We start from the raw sequence: 17,076 nt of genomic DNA, 5'->3' as shown, positions 1-17,076 counted from the left end.
ACGATCATTATCGATTCGAACCTTTAAGATTCCCCTTTAATATACACGTTACTTCAACTCCGACTGTTAACCTGATCGGGTCCGAATAAGGCTTAACCCTCAGGCTGTTGTTCATAGCACTACTGTAAAACTTTAGATTTGACATAAATCATTCATGTCTCATGACTGAACCTTCGATATCAATCAAACCTTTAGGAATGAATTTATAAAGCTGCTCTTTTTCAATTTTTTGTTCTTGTCTGTTTGTAGCCTACACTGCTGTGAGCTGCCTGAAGCCGAAGGTCCATGCTCGTCAAGCCTGACTTTTGTCTGTTTTATTTGGTGTGGATAACTATGGCTCAGCTTTCAGCACAAGAAGAAAAGGAAAATGCTTCACTCAAAGGTAAGTAGAGGACAATCTACTGGAATATATAAAGAATCGATGGCTTAATTTTCCTGTATTTTCATATTTTTTAGAATATTTTTCATTATAATTTTTCACAATTTTTGAATATTTTTCATTGAGTTTTGATTGAGATTGTGCCCTTTATGATCTTTTATATCATAAAATAATTTGATTAAATTATTGCATCTTATAGTCTGTGTTGTTGGTGCTGAAATGGCACTTTGATGATTTTGCTTCTCTGCTCAGATTTGTTATCCAGGATCGACTTAGACGAGCTGATGAAGAAAGACGAACCTGCTCTCGTCTTCCCCAAAACTTTGGAAGAGTTTGAATATGCTTTTAATGAGCGTAAGTGTTGGTTATAACTGTACATTTGTAAAATGGGCTGTTAGAGCAGAGACACAAGGACTACATGCATCGTCTTCCTCTCTAAAGTCTACAGTGATTTATTCACAGCAAACAAGCCCCTGTTCTGACCTTGGCTAAAACACTGCACAGGGGCACAGACAAAAAACACACACATGTTTAGCTAAACCCAATTAAATAGTATATTTTTTTAAACTCCAAGGACCTGTAGAGAAAATATGCTGTATATATTAAAAAATTATGGCAGCTATGAGAAGTGAAGTTTTTGTGGGTAATTACAAATAGTAAACAACTAGCTGAATCTTACCTGGAATTGTCTGACTAATCAGGATTATTATATTAATAATGTTAGAAATTTCCAAAAGTATAGTAATAGGACAGAGTGTGAGAAACTGGACCTTAAACAGCATAGCTGGCTTGGTAAATTAATTGAGATGGAGTTTATCTACACCCAGTAAGCATTTTCAATATGTTTTACACTTTATTGTAGTGACGTTATTTATATCTAATGAGAGCAGTGGCCCTTTCTGTTACAACAAAACTTTACAAACTTTACTCTACAAACGTTGGGATCTACCACCAAACTGTGTACTTAAAATATATGCTGTAGTGCACAGTTCAATTTCAGATTTTATTAGCCACTGCTTCCTGTTCAGATTTTCACCATGGGTTATTTGATCCGCACGTTTGATATTGGTTTTCAGTTTGATGCTCTTCTGACGCAACACTCCCATTTTATCTGGGCTTGGGACCTGCATTAACCCCCTGAATGGCTGGGTTGGTTCCCTGTCTGGGAATTGAACCCGAGCCCTGGTGGTGAAAGCGTGGGATTGTGCTGCTAGAGCGCCAAGGACATAAAATGGAATTTAAAAGTAAAATAAAATCAAATAAATAGACTAAATAAATAAATAAATAAATAAATAAAAAACCCAGCATATGAATACAGTACACTATGATCTTTAATCAGAGCTCTAGGATTGTCAAAACAGCCATTTAAACACACACAGAGGATGAACATTGCAGTTATGATGCACTCTGTAATGCTACTTCATGGCCCTTCAGTCGAATTCATTAACTGTGCACAAACATAAATAATGTGCTGGACTGTATACTCAGAATAAAAATAAGGTTGGTAATTAAGCAGCACTTAAACTGTGCTGCACTGTTCAAGGCCAAAACCAGGTTTAGTTGATTTCATAGCAAAGGACTCGCTCTGTTTTGTGTGCTTTTGATGAAATGATGTTTGGGAAGATTTCAGAACATTTTACACCACAACACTTCTCCAGAAGTCTCCATTCTGGCTGCTCAGAAGGTCTTTATTGACCTTCTGTAACAGAACATCTGACAATAGCACCAGATGTAGAGGTTTCTATTAATGTACATTAGTGTTTCTCTGTAGTAACAGCATAGACAGGGAATTTAATGGACGATGCTTTGACAAGAAGAAGAAAGCAAGATTACAAAATGTGGTGTTTTATAGTGGGAGATGTTGATTATTTTTGGAAGGAGTCTCCAGTGTTAGGGCTTTATAACAGTCAGAGTTAAAGCTGTAACGTTAAGTTTGATACCATGGGAAAGTTTTACTATGGGAAAGAAACGAGTCTTGTGAGGTGACAACTGTTTATAGATTGTTATAAGCAATAATCTGTCTCACAAACATTGTTATGATCTTATTAATACGCTAAAATGCTGTGGTGATAAGAGAAATTAAACACTTGCCGTTTGAGGGAAATAATTGAATTCAGAGAGGTAACAGGGAGGCCTGCTTTGTGTCAGGGCACATCACATCACCCTGTCATCATCATTATTTTCTTATAGCAGAACCCTGTGTCATGTTTTATTCCCTACTTCTTAGCAGATAAGTTTGTTTACACGACTAAGCAAACATTATACATACAAGGCCGGCAGTGTATACACACACAGACAAAGAAATGTTGCAGAGAATTTATCAGCATGGGTTATGATCATGCAGCTTAGTTAATGTGATTCATCCAGCTCAGGAGCACACACACAAAAATGAGTCACATCTCCAACACGGTAGCAGCGTCTTATTTTATGAGAGAGGTTTTCACACGTAAAATAGTTCCTCTGGTTGAGTGTAAACTCCAGGTCAACACAATCCTGGGTTATATTATTTCATTGTTTCATACTGCTCAAACTTTAGCCAGAGTTAATAAATTACCTAAATAAATTATAATCTGTATCACACTACCTACTACATCTACATTACCTTTAATAAATTATAATCTGTATCACATTGTGTACTTTCCTAAACCCTGGCTTGTTCTTATTTGAATATTTGCACCATCAGCAGCCCTGATTGGATAAATACAGCATGGACTGCATTAAATAACAGCTTTATGCTTTCACATGCTATCACAAAATAAGGAGAGATCTAATGTGGTCAGTTGTAGTTTGTCTCTTGTAGACAGTCAGTTGTAGACGGTCAGTTGTAGTTTGTCTCTTGTAGACAGTCAGTTGTAGACGGTCAGTTGTAGTTTGTCTTTTGTAGATGGTCAGTCATAGATGGTCAGTTGAGGGTGGTCAGTTGTAAGCGGTCTCCTGTAGTTGGTCTCTTTTAGGTGGTCAGTTGTAGGCGGTCTCTTGTAGGCGGTCAGTTGCAGGTCATTAGTTATTGATCACAGGTCACCTTGCTTCAAAAGGTTAAACACCAACACTCCCCACATTCCAGTCTGACGCATGTAGAGTTTGCCGGGCCAAATCCGTGTTTGACTGGTTTCGGAGGGTGTGATGGAAAACTGGGACACTTTAACGTGACTTGAAATCTTGTGGGATTATTAGGAACAGCAGGTGAACCTCTGAAATGGGCCTCACGAAGTGTAGCTGAATTTCACACCCAGTCAGTGGGAGAGTGGGATACAATTGACAGGAACCATCTCAAGACACTGCTGGCATTCTTACCTGACAGGATTGGCTCTGTTGTTAAGTCACAGGGAAGTGGAACTAAGTAGATACGTGATATACGTGACTCATTTTTGTGTCGGGGGAGTTTATTAATTCTCACTGATGGTAACTTTTATTGCGTGATTATGCTTGTTTTGATTGCAAACCAACCTGAATGGAGGACAACTGGGAGAAAAACTGTATTAAAAATGGAGGCAAAAGTTTGTAGACTCCAGTACTGAGAGATGAGAAGGAGTAAACGTCCTCATTGGCCATTGACGGCAGCGTCTTGGCTCTGATAGCGCTGTCTGTTTGAGAGTCTCCTGAGTCACTGGCAGCTGAATGGACAAGTTGTGCATGCCATGGGCTGTCAGTGGCTTACTCAGCCTTGCACTCAACTTGACGGCCACATTTGCATAACCTTGCTGCTCGCTCTAAAAAGCCTCCTGTCGCTGCCTTGAATACTTCATTTCAGTCACTGAAAATATAGCACTACTATTTATTTATTTCTTAACACATTTGCGTATTTTGCTGTATTTAATCCGTTTGTGAAGCGCTTTTTTCTCTCAGATCAAACACAGGCATCGTTGCCAAGGCCTGTAGCCCTGAGTGTTAATTTGAATGGTGCTGTAATGAAGCAGCCTATAAAATACTTGCGCATGTATTTGCAAGAGAAGTTTTTCAGAATCCTGCTGCATGATGGCTTCATCACAGTTAGCCTTCAGCTCGTTCATTACTGGAAATCCAAGGTTATGTACACCTAATTAAGCCAAAAAAATTGAGAACAGCATGCTAATTACGCAAGAAAGAAGAAAAAGTTGAGGAGGCATATTCCTCGGAGAGTCGTTGATGTGAGGGCGATGGAGCTGAACCTCCGCCGCACACGAGCTTTCATTAGATCCCTGTCTTCCTTCTGTTAGACGCTGGCCTTCCTAGCATTGTGCTTCACTCCTCTGCACATGCATAATCAATTCCTGCAAGATCCCTTTTTCCTGCGTGTGCCTACTCCTTTCTTCCTTTTTTGCACCAAAAAAAAACCTCCTCTATTAGTAGTGGACGCCATTTCAGTGGCGCATGCTGATGAATGGCCTTTTAGCACTACATGATGTTGAACAGCTAACAGCGAGGGCAAATACAGTAATACTCATCGAGTTAGCCGTGCTGGATTTATCGCCTGCTAACTGTGCAGAAGTACGAGGGATTGAAAACGAGCCGAATAAAAAATGCTTATGCAAACGTTTCTCTTTGGGAAAAAAAATTGCTGTGCAGGGGTAATTGAGAAAGTATGAGGCCCTTGGGCTGTTTGGGTTAAGTGTGTATGCTTTGAGTCTTTTAGCTTTGTGCATTTGCAATCAGAGAGGTCACAATTAGATTTAACACTGCATTGGGCTTCATTTCATTATCCAGTCGTGTCATCATAAGGATAGATGGGACTATATCTCAAGAGCCGAGTTTTTAGAAGTATTACACACCCCTCGCTTGGCTGCTGGAGTTCTCTCATGAGCCGATATAATCCTCCTGGAGAAAGTTTTTAAAGTACTTTGTGCTCTAATGGTTTTATTCAAAAACTTTTGTTCCTCAGAAAGTTAACCTTTTATAGTAACGTTTCAGTTTAAGCCGTGAATGGAACTTTTGGACTTTGTAGAACAATGAATGACTTGCATATTAATATAGATGAATACTTCACTGGTGTTTATTTTGTAATGAGTATTTTTTTAATTGAAACATTTGTTTAATCATCACGTTGGACTTGGTTAACGTTTTCTGACTCCCTGTTGACCGTGGCACCTCTGCAGACTTCATTTCTACCTAAAGATGCCAATTTTCTGTCAATTGTCCTGCTCGTGTGTACGCTCAGTTCATATGGATCAGCTTCCAGGGCTTAAGCTTTCATGCTGTTTCCACCGTCATCATCATTATGCTTGTCATTTTGTAGACTGATCGCTAATCATAGATGGATCTTGCTGTTTTTGTGTTAGGAGCTTCACCGTTTAACTTCAAATCTGCTATTCTAAGACTTGCGGAATGTTTTCCTTCTGTTAAATACGTTTGTATCTGCGCTAGTTATGAGATAGATAGTCAGCTTCTCACCAGAATGATGAAAATGTAAAACATCAGACAACACAAATGGGATCACTAAACATCATCATTAAGAGTTTAATACAAATATAATACAACCCCATCAGGGTTGGGGCATCTCTAAATTGTCTAATGTGTCTGTTGGCATCCCATCCAGAGTGTCCCCTGCCTTGTTTCCTGAGTCACCTGACATAGACTGCAGATTCCCTGTGAATAAGCGCTACTGAAAATGGATGGATAGATAATTAAAATGTTTCATTACACGTGTTTTATATTGATGGAAACACTGTGGTGTGCGTCCCATATCCTCTTCTTCACCCTCTTTTTGCTCCTTCATGTGGTTGGTTGTTAGTTAGACTGCATTTGTTTACCTCCAAGGTCCCTCGCCAGCTGTTTTAGCCGCTCCAGCACTTGGCTGTACAGTCTGGCCTTGGCGTCGCTCTGGCAATGGGGAAGGGTCAGTGTGAATGAAGTTCCCTGGCCTTGGCTCAAATCATCCTGTCGAAGGCCTTGTGTAGGAGGTGAACAGTTGTGGTGGTCTGAGCACGCACATGCACAAAAACACACACACACACACACACACACACACACACACACACACATACACTTGCACTCACAAGCACGCCCTTGGAGCTCTTAGGTGGGAGGGGAACACGGGCACAGACAGAGAGAAAGAAATGGCCGAGAGCGGCCCTGCCACACCAGATGTCTTATGCTGGAGCGCCAGACGTCCCAGAAGCCCATGCGAAAGGGAACCAGAGAAGCGTTAGCCATCCTCGGGCCTTGTACCTGCCAGATGGGGGACCGCAGCCAAACACATTTAATTGCATGAGACAAGAGAGATGCACATCAAGCAGGCCTGAACCGAAGCTCGCACCTCGTTCACTGCCTCTGACTGGCAGCACAGAAGACTATGACTCTTAGCGCCATCCGTTTCAACGTCTTGCCTGGACTTGGCTCATCGTCACTACCATGTTCAGAAAAAAAGATGAAAAGTAAAGCTAGTGGTATAGTTTCATTCCAAATGTTCTCTGTTCTTAAGCGGTAGAAAATGGATGGATGGATGTTCTCTGTTCGTGACGAGAGTGTTAACCATGCCATGCTGTGCTGACCAGGTGGAGGATTTCTTAATACAAACTCAGATAAAAATACCACCTGACAAGGCTTATAACATGACAAGATTGTGTTTTGTCATGTGATTATGATTTGTGCTGAGCAGGATTAACCGTTTAATCAACAATCAGGTTTTTCACGGTTTCCACACAAAAAAGGGAACAAAAAACAAATGAAATAAAACTAAAGCACAAACACTCAATTAAACACTTATAAAAAAAAAAAAAAAGTGTGTAACTCGTAAAAAAAAAAAAAAATTATATATATATACAGTACATATAATTAATGACATTAAAAAGTGTAATATTTTTTAATAATATCCATATTTGTGTGAGTGTGAGTGTGTATATATACATGTGTGTGTGTGTGTGTGTGGTGTGTGTGTGTGTTACATATTCTATGTTTCTTGTAAAGCTGCAGGTTTGTAATATTTGGAAAATGGCATTGTATAATCGGGAATAAAACACACTTTTATGGGAAAAATCCACTTCATTGATTAATCTGCGATAACAGCATACCCCGGTATGTTGTGTTGTTTGCTTATTAATACATCAGTGGGGTACAATTTCAGTTTTTAGAAAGTTAAGCTCCAAACAGTCGAGATGTTAACATGTGTTCCTTTCTTGTGTAGATGGCCAGCTACGACACACAAAAACTGGAGAGCCGTTTGTCTTCAACTATAAGGAGAGGATGCACAGGTGGAACCAGAAAAGATACGAGGCACTGGGAGAGGTAATTTTCACTCTCACTCGGTTTCATACATCATCAGGTTTTGTCATTGTAATCCTTTCAGAAATTGTTGGCAAGTTTATCCATGTAACATACTCACACATGCTCTGTGGATTCTCATCTTTTTTTTCTTTCTTAAAGACGTGCTAGTTAAATTAAGGGAGAGCGCTGCGACTTTCACTGTATTATTAGATGAAAAAAGGATTTTTGGTAGTGTGTACTATTAGTGGGGAACTTTGATGATGGTTTTGATGCATCTCTGTTTCCCAGGTTTAATAACTTTGTAATTGGATTCCCTGCAGTAATTGGAAGCGCTCTCTGGAACACTGCAGATCTCTCTCTTTTGCTTGCTCTTTTCACACACACACACACACACACACACACACACACACACACACACACACACACACACACACACACACACACACACACACACACAGAGTAAAATGACTCTCACATTTCACCCTTTTCTATTTCTGTTGCAGTCTATTCCTCTGTCTCTCCCTCTTTTCATCTCTTACTTTCTATTAACTCATTTGCTCACTTCCATAAAAACACTGCTGTGAGGGAGTGTGTGTGTGTGAGGGAGTGTGTGTGTGTGAGGGAGTGTGTGTGTGTGAGGGAGTGTGTGTGTGTGAGGGAGTGTGTGTGTGTGAGGGAGTGTGTGTGTGTGTGAGGGAGTGTGTGTGTGTGTGAGGGAGTGTGTGTGTGTGTGAGGGAGTGTGTGTGTGTGTGTGAGGGAGTGTGTGTGTGTGTGAGGGAGTGTGTGTGTGTGTGAGGGAGTGTGTGTGTGTGTGAGGGAGGGAGTGTGTGTGTGTGTGTGTCCGTGCGTGCGTGCGTGTGCGTGAGTGTGTGTGTGTGTGTGTGTGTGAGGGAGTGTGTGTGTGTGTGTGTGAGTGAGTGTGTGTGTGAGGGAGTGTGTGTGTGTGTGTGTGTGAGGGAGTGAGTGTGTGTGTGTGTGTGTGTGAGGGAGTGTGTGTGTGTGTGTGTGTGAGGGAGTGTGTGTGTGTGAGGGAGTGTGTGAGTGTGTGTGTGTGAGTGTGTGTGTGTGTGTGTGTGTGTGTGTGTGTGTGTGTGTGTGTGTGTGTGAGTGAGTGTGTGTGTTTGTGTGTGTGTGTGTGTGTGTGTGTGTGTTGTGTGAGTGTGGTGTTTGTGTGTGTGTGTGTGTGTGTGTGTTGTTTGTGTGTTTGTGTGTTAGTGTGTTGTGTGTTTGTTGATGTGTGTGCGTGTGTGTGTTTTGTGTTTGTTTTTTTTGTTTGTGTGTTTGTGTGGTGTGTGTTTTGTGTTTTGTGAGTGTTTTTTTTGTGTGTGTTGTGTGTTTTGGTGTGTGTTTTTCGTGCGTGTGTGTGTTTGTTGCGTGTGTTGTGTTTTGCGTGCGTGTGTGTGAGTGTGTGTGTGTGTGCGTGTGTGTGTGTGTGTGAGTGTGTGTGTGTGAGTGTGTGTGTGTGAGTGTGTGTGTGTGTGAGGTGTGTGTGTGTGTGTGAGTGAGTGTGTGTGAGTGAGTGCGTGTGTCCGTGCGTGCGTGTGAGTGCGTGTGTCCGTGCGTGCGTGTGAGTGCGTGTGTCCGTGCGTGCGTGTGAGTGCGTGTGTCCGTGCGTGCGTGCGTGTGTGTCCGTGCGTGCGTGCGTGTGTGTGTCCGTGCGTGCGTGCGTGTGTGTGTCCGTGCGTGCGTGCGTGTGTGTCCGTGCGTGCGTGCGTGTGTGTCCGTGCGTGCGTGCGTGTCCGTGCGTGCGTGCGTGCGTGTCCGTGCGTGCGTGCGTGCGTGTCCGTGCGTGCGTGCGTGTGTGTGTCCGTGCGTGCGTGCGTGTGTGTGTCCGTGCGTGCGTGTGTGTGTCCGTGCGTGCGTGTGTGTGTCCGTGCGTGCGTGCGTGTGTGTGTCCGTGCGTGCGTGCGTGTGTCCGTGCGTGCGTGCGTGCGTGTGTCCGTGCGTGCGTGCGTGTGTGTGTCCGTGCGTGCGTGCGTGTCCGTGCGTGCGTGCGTGCGTGTCCGTGTGTGCGTGCGTGTGTGTGTCCGTGCGTGCGTGCGTGTGCGTGTGTGTGTGTGTGTGTGTGTCCGTGCGTGCGTGCGTGTGTCCGTGCGTGCGTGCGTGTGTGTGTCCGTGCGTGCGTGTCCGTGTGTGCGTGTGTGTGTGTGTCCGTGCGTGCGTGCGTGTGCGTGCGTGTGTGTGTGTGTCCGTGCGTGCGTGCGTGTGTCCGTGCGTGCGTGCGTGTGTGTGTCCGTGCGTGCGTGCGTGCGTGCGTGTGTCCGTGCGTGCGTGCGTGTGTCCGTGCGTGCGTGTGTGTGTCCGTGCGTGCGTGCGTGCGTGCGTGTGTGTGTGAGTTATGCTACAGTCACACACACCACCCGACTGAGTTATGATACAGTCACACACACCACCCGACTGAGTTATGCTAGTCACACACACCACCCGACTGAGTTATGCTACAGTCACACACACACCACCCGACTGAGTTATGCTACAGTCACACACACACCACCCGACTGAGTTATGCTACAGTCACACACACACCACCCGACTGAGTTATGTTATAGTCACACACACCACCCGACTGAGTTATGCTACAGTCACACACACACCACCCGACTGCGTTATGCTACAGTCACACACACACACACCACCCGACTGAGTTATGCTACAGTCACACACACACACACCACCCGACTGAGTTATGCTACAGTCACACACACACCACCCGACTGAGTTATGCTACAGTCACACACACACCACCCGACTGAGTTATGCTATAGTCACACACACCACCCGACTGAGTTATGCTAGTCACACACACACCACCCGACTGAGTTATGCTATAGTCACACACACCACCCGACTGAGTTATGCTACAGTCACACACACACCACCCGACTGAGTTATGCTACAGTCACACACACACCACCCGACTGAGTTATGCTACAGTCACACACACCACCCGACTGAGTTATGCTACAGTCACACACACACCACCCGACTGAGTTATGCTACAGTCACACACACACACCACCCGACTGAGTTATGCTACAGTCACACACACACACACACCACCCGACTGAGTTATGCTACAGTCACACACACCACCCGACTGAGTTATGCTACAGTCACACACACACACCACCCGACTGAGTTATGCTACAGTCACACACACCACCCGACTGAGTTATGCTAGTCACACACACCACCCGACTGAGTTATGCTACAGTCACACACACACCACCGTGCGTGCGTGCGTGTGTGTGTCCGTGCGTGCGTGCGTGTGCGTGTGTGTGTGTGTGTGTGTGTCCGTGCGTGCGTGCGTGTGTCCGTGCGTGCGTGCGTGTGTGTGTCCGTGCGTGCGTGTCCGTGTGTGCGTGTGTCCGTGCGTGCGTGCGTGTGCGTGCGTGTGTGTGTGTGTCCGTGCGTGCGTGCGTGTGTCCGTGCGTGCGTGCGTGTGTGTGTCCGTGCGTGCGTGCGTGCGTGCGTGTGTCCGTGCGTGCGTGCGTGTGTCCGTGCGTGCGTGTGTGTGTCCGTGCGTGCGTGCGTGCGTGCGTGCGTGTGTGTCCGTGCGTGCGTACGTGCGTGTGTGTCCGTGCGTGCGTGTGTGTCCGTGCGTGCGTGTGTGTGTGTGTCCGTGCGTGCGTGCGTGCGTGTGTATGTCCGTGCGTGCGTGCGTGCGTGTGTATGTCCGTGCGTGCGTGCGTGTATGTCCGTGCGTGCGTGCGTGTGTATGTCCGTGCGTGCGTGCGTGTGTGTGTATGTCCCTGCGTGCGTGCGTGTGTGTCCGTGCGTGCGTACGTGCGTGTGTGTCCGTGCGTGCGTGTGTGTGTGTGTCCGTGCGTGCGTGCGTGCGTGTGTATGTCCGTGCGTGCGTGCGTGCGTGCGTGTGTATGTCCGTGCGTGCGTGCGTGTATGTCCGTGCGTGCGTGCGTGTGTATGTCCGTGCGTGCGTGCGTGTGTGTGTATGTCCCTGCGTGCGTGCGTGCGTGCGTATGTCCGTGCGTGCGTGTGTGTGATGATGTTGAGATTTAAATGTTGTTTATACGTAGAAATATTTTTAAACAATTGTTGATTACACTTGTCAGTTCAAGTTTAAACGTGTAAGCATATCCTTGCAACAATAGGAAATTAATGGCACAGTCACACACACACCACCCGACTGAGTTATGCTACAGTCACACACACACACACCACCCGACTGAGTTATGCTACAGTCACACACACACACACCACCCGACTGAGTTATGCTACAGTCACACACACACACACCACCCGACTGAGTTATGCTACAGTCACACACACACACACACACCACCCGACTGAGTTATGCTACAGTCACACACACACACACCACCCGACTGAGTTATGCTACAGTCACACACACACACACCACCCGACTGAGTTATGCTACAGTCACACACACACACACCACCCGACTGAGTTATGCTACAGTCACACACACACACACACACACACCACCCGACTGAGTTATGCTACAGTCACACACACACACACCACCCGACTGAGTTATGCTACAGTCACACACACCACCCGACTGAGTTATGCTAGTCACACACACTCCACCCGACTGAGTTATGCTACAGTCACACACACACCACCCGACTGAGTTATGCTACAGTCACACACACACCACCCGACTGAGTTATGCTACAGTCACACACACACCACCCGACTGAGTTATGCTACAGTCACACACACACCACCCGACTGAGTTATGCTACAGTCACACACACACCACCCGACTGAGTTATGCTACAGTCACACACACACCACCCGACTGAGTTATGCTACAGTCACACACACACACACACACACCACCCGACTGAGTTATGCTACAGTCACACACACACACACACACACCACCCGACTGAGTTATGCTACAGTCACACACACACACACACCACCCGACTGAGTTATGCTACAGTCACACACACCACCCGACTGAGTTATGCTACAGTCACACACACCACCCGACTGAGTTATGATACAGTCACACACACCACCCGACTGAGTTATGCTAGTCACACACACCACCCGACTGAGTTATGCTACAGTCACACACACACCACCCGACTGAGTTATGCTACAGTCACACACACACCACCCGACTGAGTTATGCTACAGTCACACACACACCACCCGACTGAGTTATGTTATAGTCACACACACCACCCGACTGAGTTATGCTACAGTCACACACACACCACCCGACTGCGTTATGCTACAGTCACACACACACACACCACCCGACTGAGTTATGCTACAGTCACACACACACCACCCGACTGAGTTATGCTACAGTCACACACACACCACCCGACTGAGTTATGCTATAGTCACACACACCACCCGACTGAGTTATGCTAGTCACACACACACCACCCGACTGAGTTATGCTATAGTCACACACACCACCCGACTGAGTTATGCTACAGTCACACACACACCACCCGACTGAGTTATGCTACAGTCACACACACACCACCCGACTGAGTTATGCTACAGTCACACACACCACCCGACTGAGTTATGCTACAGTCACACACACACCACCCGACTGAGTTATGCTACAGTCACACACACACACACACACCACCCGACTGAGTTATGCTACAGTCACACACACACACACACCACCCGACTGAGTTATGCTACAGTCACACACACCACCCGACTGAGTTATGCTACAGTCACACACACACACCACCCGACTGAGTTATGCTACAGTCACACACACCACCCGACTGAGTTATGCTAGTCACACACACCACCCGACTGAGTTATGCTACAGTCACACACACACCACCGTGCGTGCGTGCGTGCGTGTGTCCGTGCGTGCGTGCGTGCCTGTGTGTCCGTGCGTGCGTGCGTGTCCGTGCGTGCGTGCGTGCGTGTCCGTGTGTGCGTGCGTGTGTGTGTCCGTGCGTGCGTGCGTGTGCGTGTGTGTGTGTGTGTGTCCGTGCGTGCGTGCGTGTGTCCGTGCTTGCGTGCGTGTGTGTGTGCGTGCGTGCGTGTCCGTGTGTGCGTGCGTGTGTGTCCGTGCGTGCGTGTCCGTGTGTGCGTGCGTGTGTGTGTCCGTGCGTGCGTGCGTGTGCGTGCGTGTGTGTGTGTGTGTCCGTGCGTGCGTGCGTGTGTCCGTGCGTGCGTGCGTGTGTGTGTCCGTGCGTGCGTGAGTGCGTGCGTGTGTGTGTCCGTGCGTGCGTTCGTGCGTGTGTGTCCGTGCGTGCGTGTGTGTGTGTGTCCGTGCGTGCGTGCGTGCGTGTGTATGTCCGTGCGTGCGTGCGTGCGTGCGTGTGTATGTCCGTGCGTGCGTGCGTGTATGTCCGTGCGTGCGTGCGTGTGTATGTCCGTGCGTGCGTGCGTGTGTGTGTATGTCCCTGCGTGCGTGCGTGCGTGCGTATGTCCGTGCGTGCGTGTGTGTGATGATGTTGAGATTTAAATGTTGTTTATACGTAGAAATATTTTTAAACAATTGTTGATTACACTTGTCAGTTCAAGTTTAAACGTGTAAGCATATCCTTGCAACAATAGGAAATTAATGGCACAGTCACACACACACCACCCGACTGAGTTATGCTACAGTCACACACACACACACCACCCGACTGAGTTATGCTACAGTCACACACACACACACCACCCGACTGAGTTATGCTACAGTCACACACACACACACACACCACCCGACTGAGTTATGCTACAGTCACACACACACCACCCGACTGAGTTATGCTACAGTCACACACACACCACCCGACTGAGTTATGCTAGTCACACACACACCACCCGACTGAGTTATGCTACAGTCACACACACACCACCCGACTGAGTTATGCTACAGTCACACACACACCACCCGACTGAGTTATGCTACAGTCACACACACACCACCCGACTGAGTTATGCTACAGTCACACACACACCACCCGACTGAGTTATGCTACAGTCACACACACACCACCCGACTGAGTTATGCTACAGTCACACACACACCACCCGACTGAGTTATGCTACAGTCACACACACACCACCCGACTGAGTTATGCTACAGTCACACACACACCACCCGACTGAGTTATGCTACAGTCACACACACACACACACACACCACCCGACTGAGTTATGCTACAGTCACACACACACACACACACACCACCCAACTGAGTTATGCTACAGTCACACACACACACACCACCCGACTGAGTTATGCTACAGTCACACACACCACCCGACTGAGTTATGATAGTCACACACACCACCCGACTGAGTTATGCTAGTCACACACACCACCCGACTGAGTTATGCTACAGTCACACACACACCACCCGACTGAGTTATGCTACAGTCACACACACACCACCCGACTGAGTTATGCTACAGTCACACACACACCACCCGACTGAGTTATGCTACAGTCACACACACACCACCCGACTGAGTTATGCTACAGTCACACACACACACACCACCCGACTGAGTTATGCTACAGTCACACACACACCACCCGACTGAGTTATGCTAGTCACACACACACCACCCGACTGAGTTATGCTACAGTCACACACACACCACCCGACTGAGTTATGCTATAGTCACACACACCACCCGACTGAGTTATGCTAGTCACACACACACCACCCGACTGAGTTATGCTATAGTCACACACACCACCCGACTGAGTTATGCTAGTCACACACACACCACCCGACTGAGTTATGCTACAGTCACACACACACCACCCGACTGAGTTATGCTACAGTCACACACACACCACCCGACTGAGTTATGCTACAGTCACACACACACCACCCGACTGAGTTATGCTACAGTCACACACACACACACACACCACCCGACTGAGTTATGCTACAGTCACACACACACACACCACCCGACTGAGTTATGCTACAGTCACACACCACCCGACTGAGTTATGATACAGTCACACACACACCACCCGACTGAGTTATGCTACAGTCACACACACACCACCCGACTGAGTTATGCTACAGTCACACACACACCACCCGACTGAGTTATGCTACAGTCACACACACACCACCCGACTGAGTTATGCTACAGTCACACACACACCACCCGACTGAGTTATGCTACAGTCACACACACACACACACACCACCCGACTGAGTTATGCTATAGTCACACACACCACCCGACTGAGTTATGCTAGTCACACACACACCACCCGACTGAGTTATGCTATAGTCACACACACCACCCGACTGAGTTATGCTAGTCACACACACACCACCCGACTGAGTTATGCTACAGTCACACACACACCACCCGACTGAGTTATGCTACAGTCACACACACACCACCCGACTGAGTTATGCTACAGTCACACACACACCACCCGACTGAGTTATGCTACAGTCACACACACACACACACACACCACCCGACTGAGTTATGCTACAGTCACACACACCACCCGACTGAGTTATGCTACAGTCACACACACCACCCGACTGAGTTATGATACAGTCACACACACCACCCGACTGAGTTATGCTAGTCACACACACCACCCGACTGAGTTATGCTACAGTCACACACACACCACCCGACTGAGTTATGCTACAGTCACACACACACCACCCGACTGAGTTATGCTACAGTCACACACACACCACCCGACTGAGTTATGCTACAGTCACACACACACCACCCGACTGAGTTATGCTACAGTCACACACACACCACCCGACTGAGTTATGTTATAGTCACACACACCACCCGACTGAGTTATGCTAGTCACACACACACCATCCGACTGAGTTATGCTACAGTCACACACACACCACCCGACTGAGTTATGCTAGTCACACACACACCACCCGACTGAGTTATGCTACAGTCACACACACACACCACCCGACTGAGTTATGCTATAGTCACACACACCACCCGACTGAGTTATGCTAGTCACACACACACCACCCGACTGAGTTATGCTATAGTCACACACACCACCCGACTGAGTTATGCTAGTCACACACACACACCACCCGACTGAGTTATGCTACAGTCACACACACCACCCGACTGAGTTATGCTAGTCACACACACCACCCGACTGAGTTATGCTACAGTCACACACACACCACCGTGCGTGCGTGCGTGCGTGTGTCCGTGCGTGCGTGCGTGCCTGTGTGTCCGTGCGTGCGTGCGTGTCCGTGCGTGCGTGCGTGCGTGTCCGTGTGTGCGTGCGTGTGTGTGTCCGTGCGTGCGTGCGTGTGCGTGTGTGTGTGTGTGTGTCCGTGCGTGCGTGCGTGTGTCCGTGCTTGCGTGCGTGTGTGTGTCCGTGCGTGCGTGTCCGTGTGTGCGTGCGTGTGTGTCCGTGCGTGCGTGTCCGTGTGTGCGTGCGTGTGTGTGTCCGTGCGTGCGTGCGTGTGCGTGCGTGCGTGCGTGTGTCCGTGCGTGCGTGCGTGTGTCCGTGCGTGCGTGCGTGTGTGTGTCCGTGCGTGCGTGCGTGCGTGCGTGT

The 17,076-nt window shown here is 47.6% G+C and overlaps 1 protein-coding gene across 2 annotated transcripts in view; it reads left to right on the top strand.

Annotated features, from left to right (window-relative positions):
- fam172a (family with sequence similarity 172 member A) overlaps nucleotides 1-17,076 on the top strand; it is a 175,436-nt gene that overhangs the window by 1,043 nt on the left and 157,317 nt on the right. For both annotated transcript variants that reach the window (XM_047818158.1, XM_047818159.1), the window contains exons 2-4: nucleotides 250-382; nucleotides 632-733; nucleotides 7,479-7,579. In XM_047818158.1, coding sequence (XP_047674114.1) covers nucleotides 286-382; nucleotides 632-733; nucleotides 7,479-7,579 — 300 coding nt within the window. In that variant the 5' untranslated portion in view covers nucleotides 250-285. The remainder of the gene's footprint in view (nucleotides 1-249; nucleotides 383-631; nucleotides 734-7,478; nucleotides 7,580-17,076) is intronic.

The sequence above is a fragment of the Tachysurus fulvidraco genome, chromosome 9 (genome assembly GCF_022655615.1).
Source record: "Tachysurus fulvidraco isolate hzauxx_2018 chromosome 9, HZAU_PFXX_2.0, whole genome shotgun sequence".
NCBI classification, from domain to species: Eukaryota; Metazoa; Chordata; class Actinopteri; order Siluriformes; family Bagridae; genus Tachysurus; species Tachysurus fulvidraco.
The sequence above is the reverse complement of the archived record's forward strand: the minus strand, read 5'-3'. Positions and strand labels throughout refer to the sequence as shown.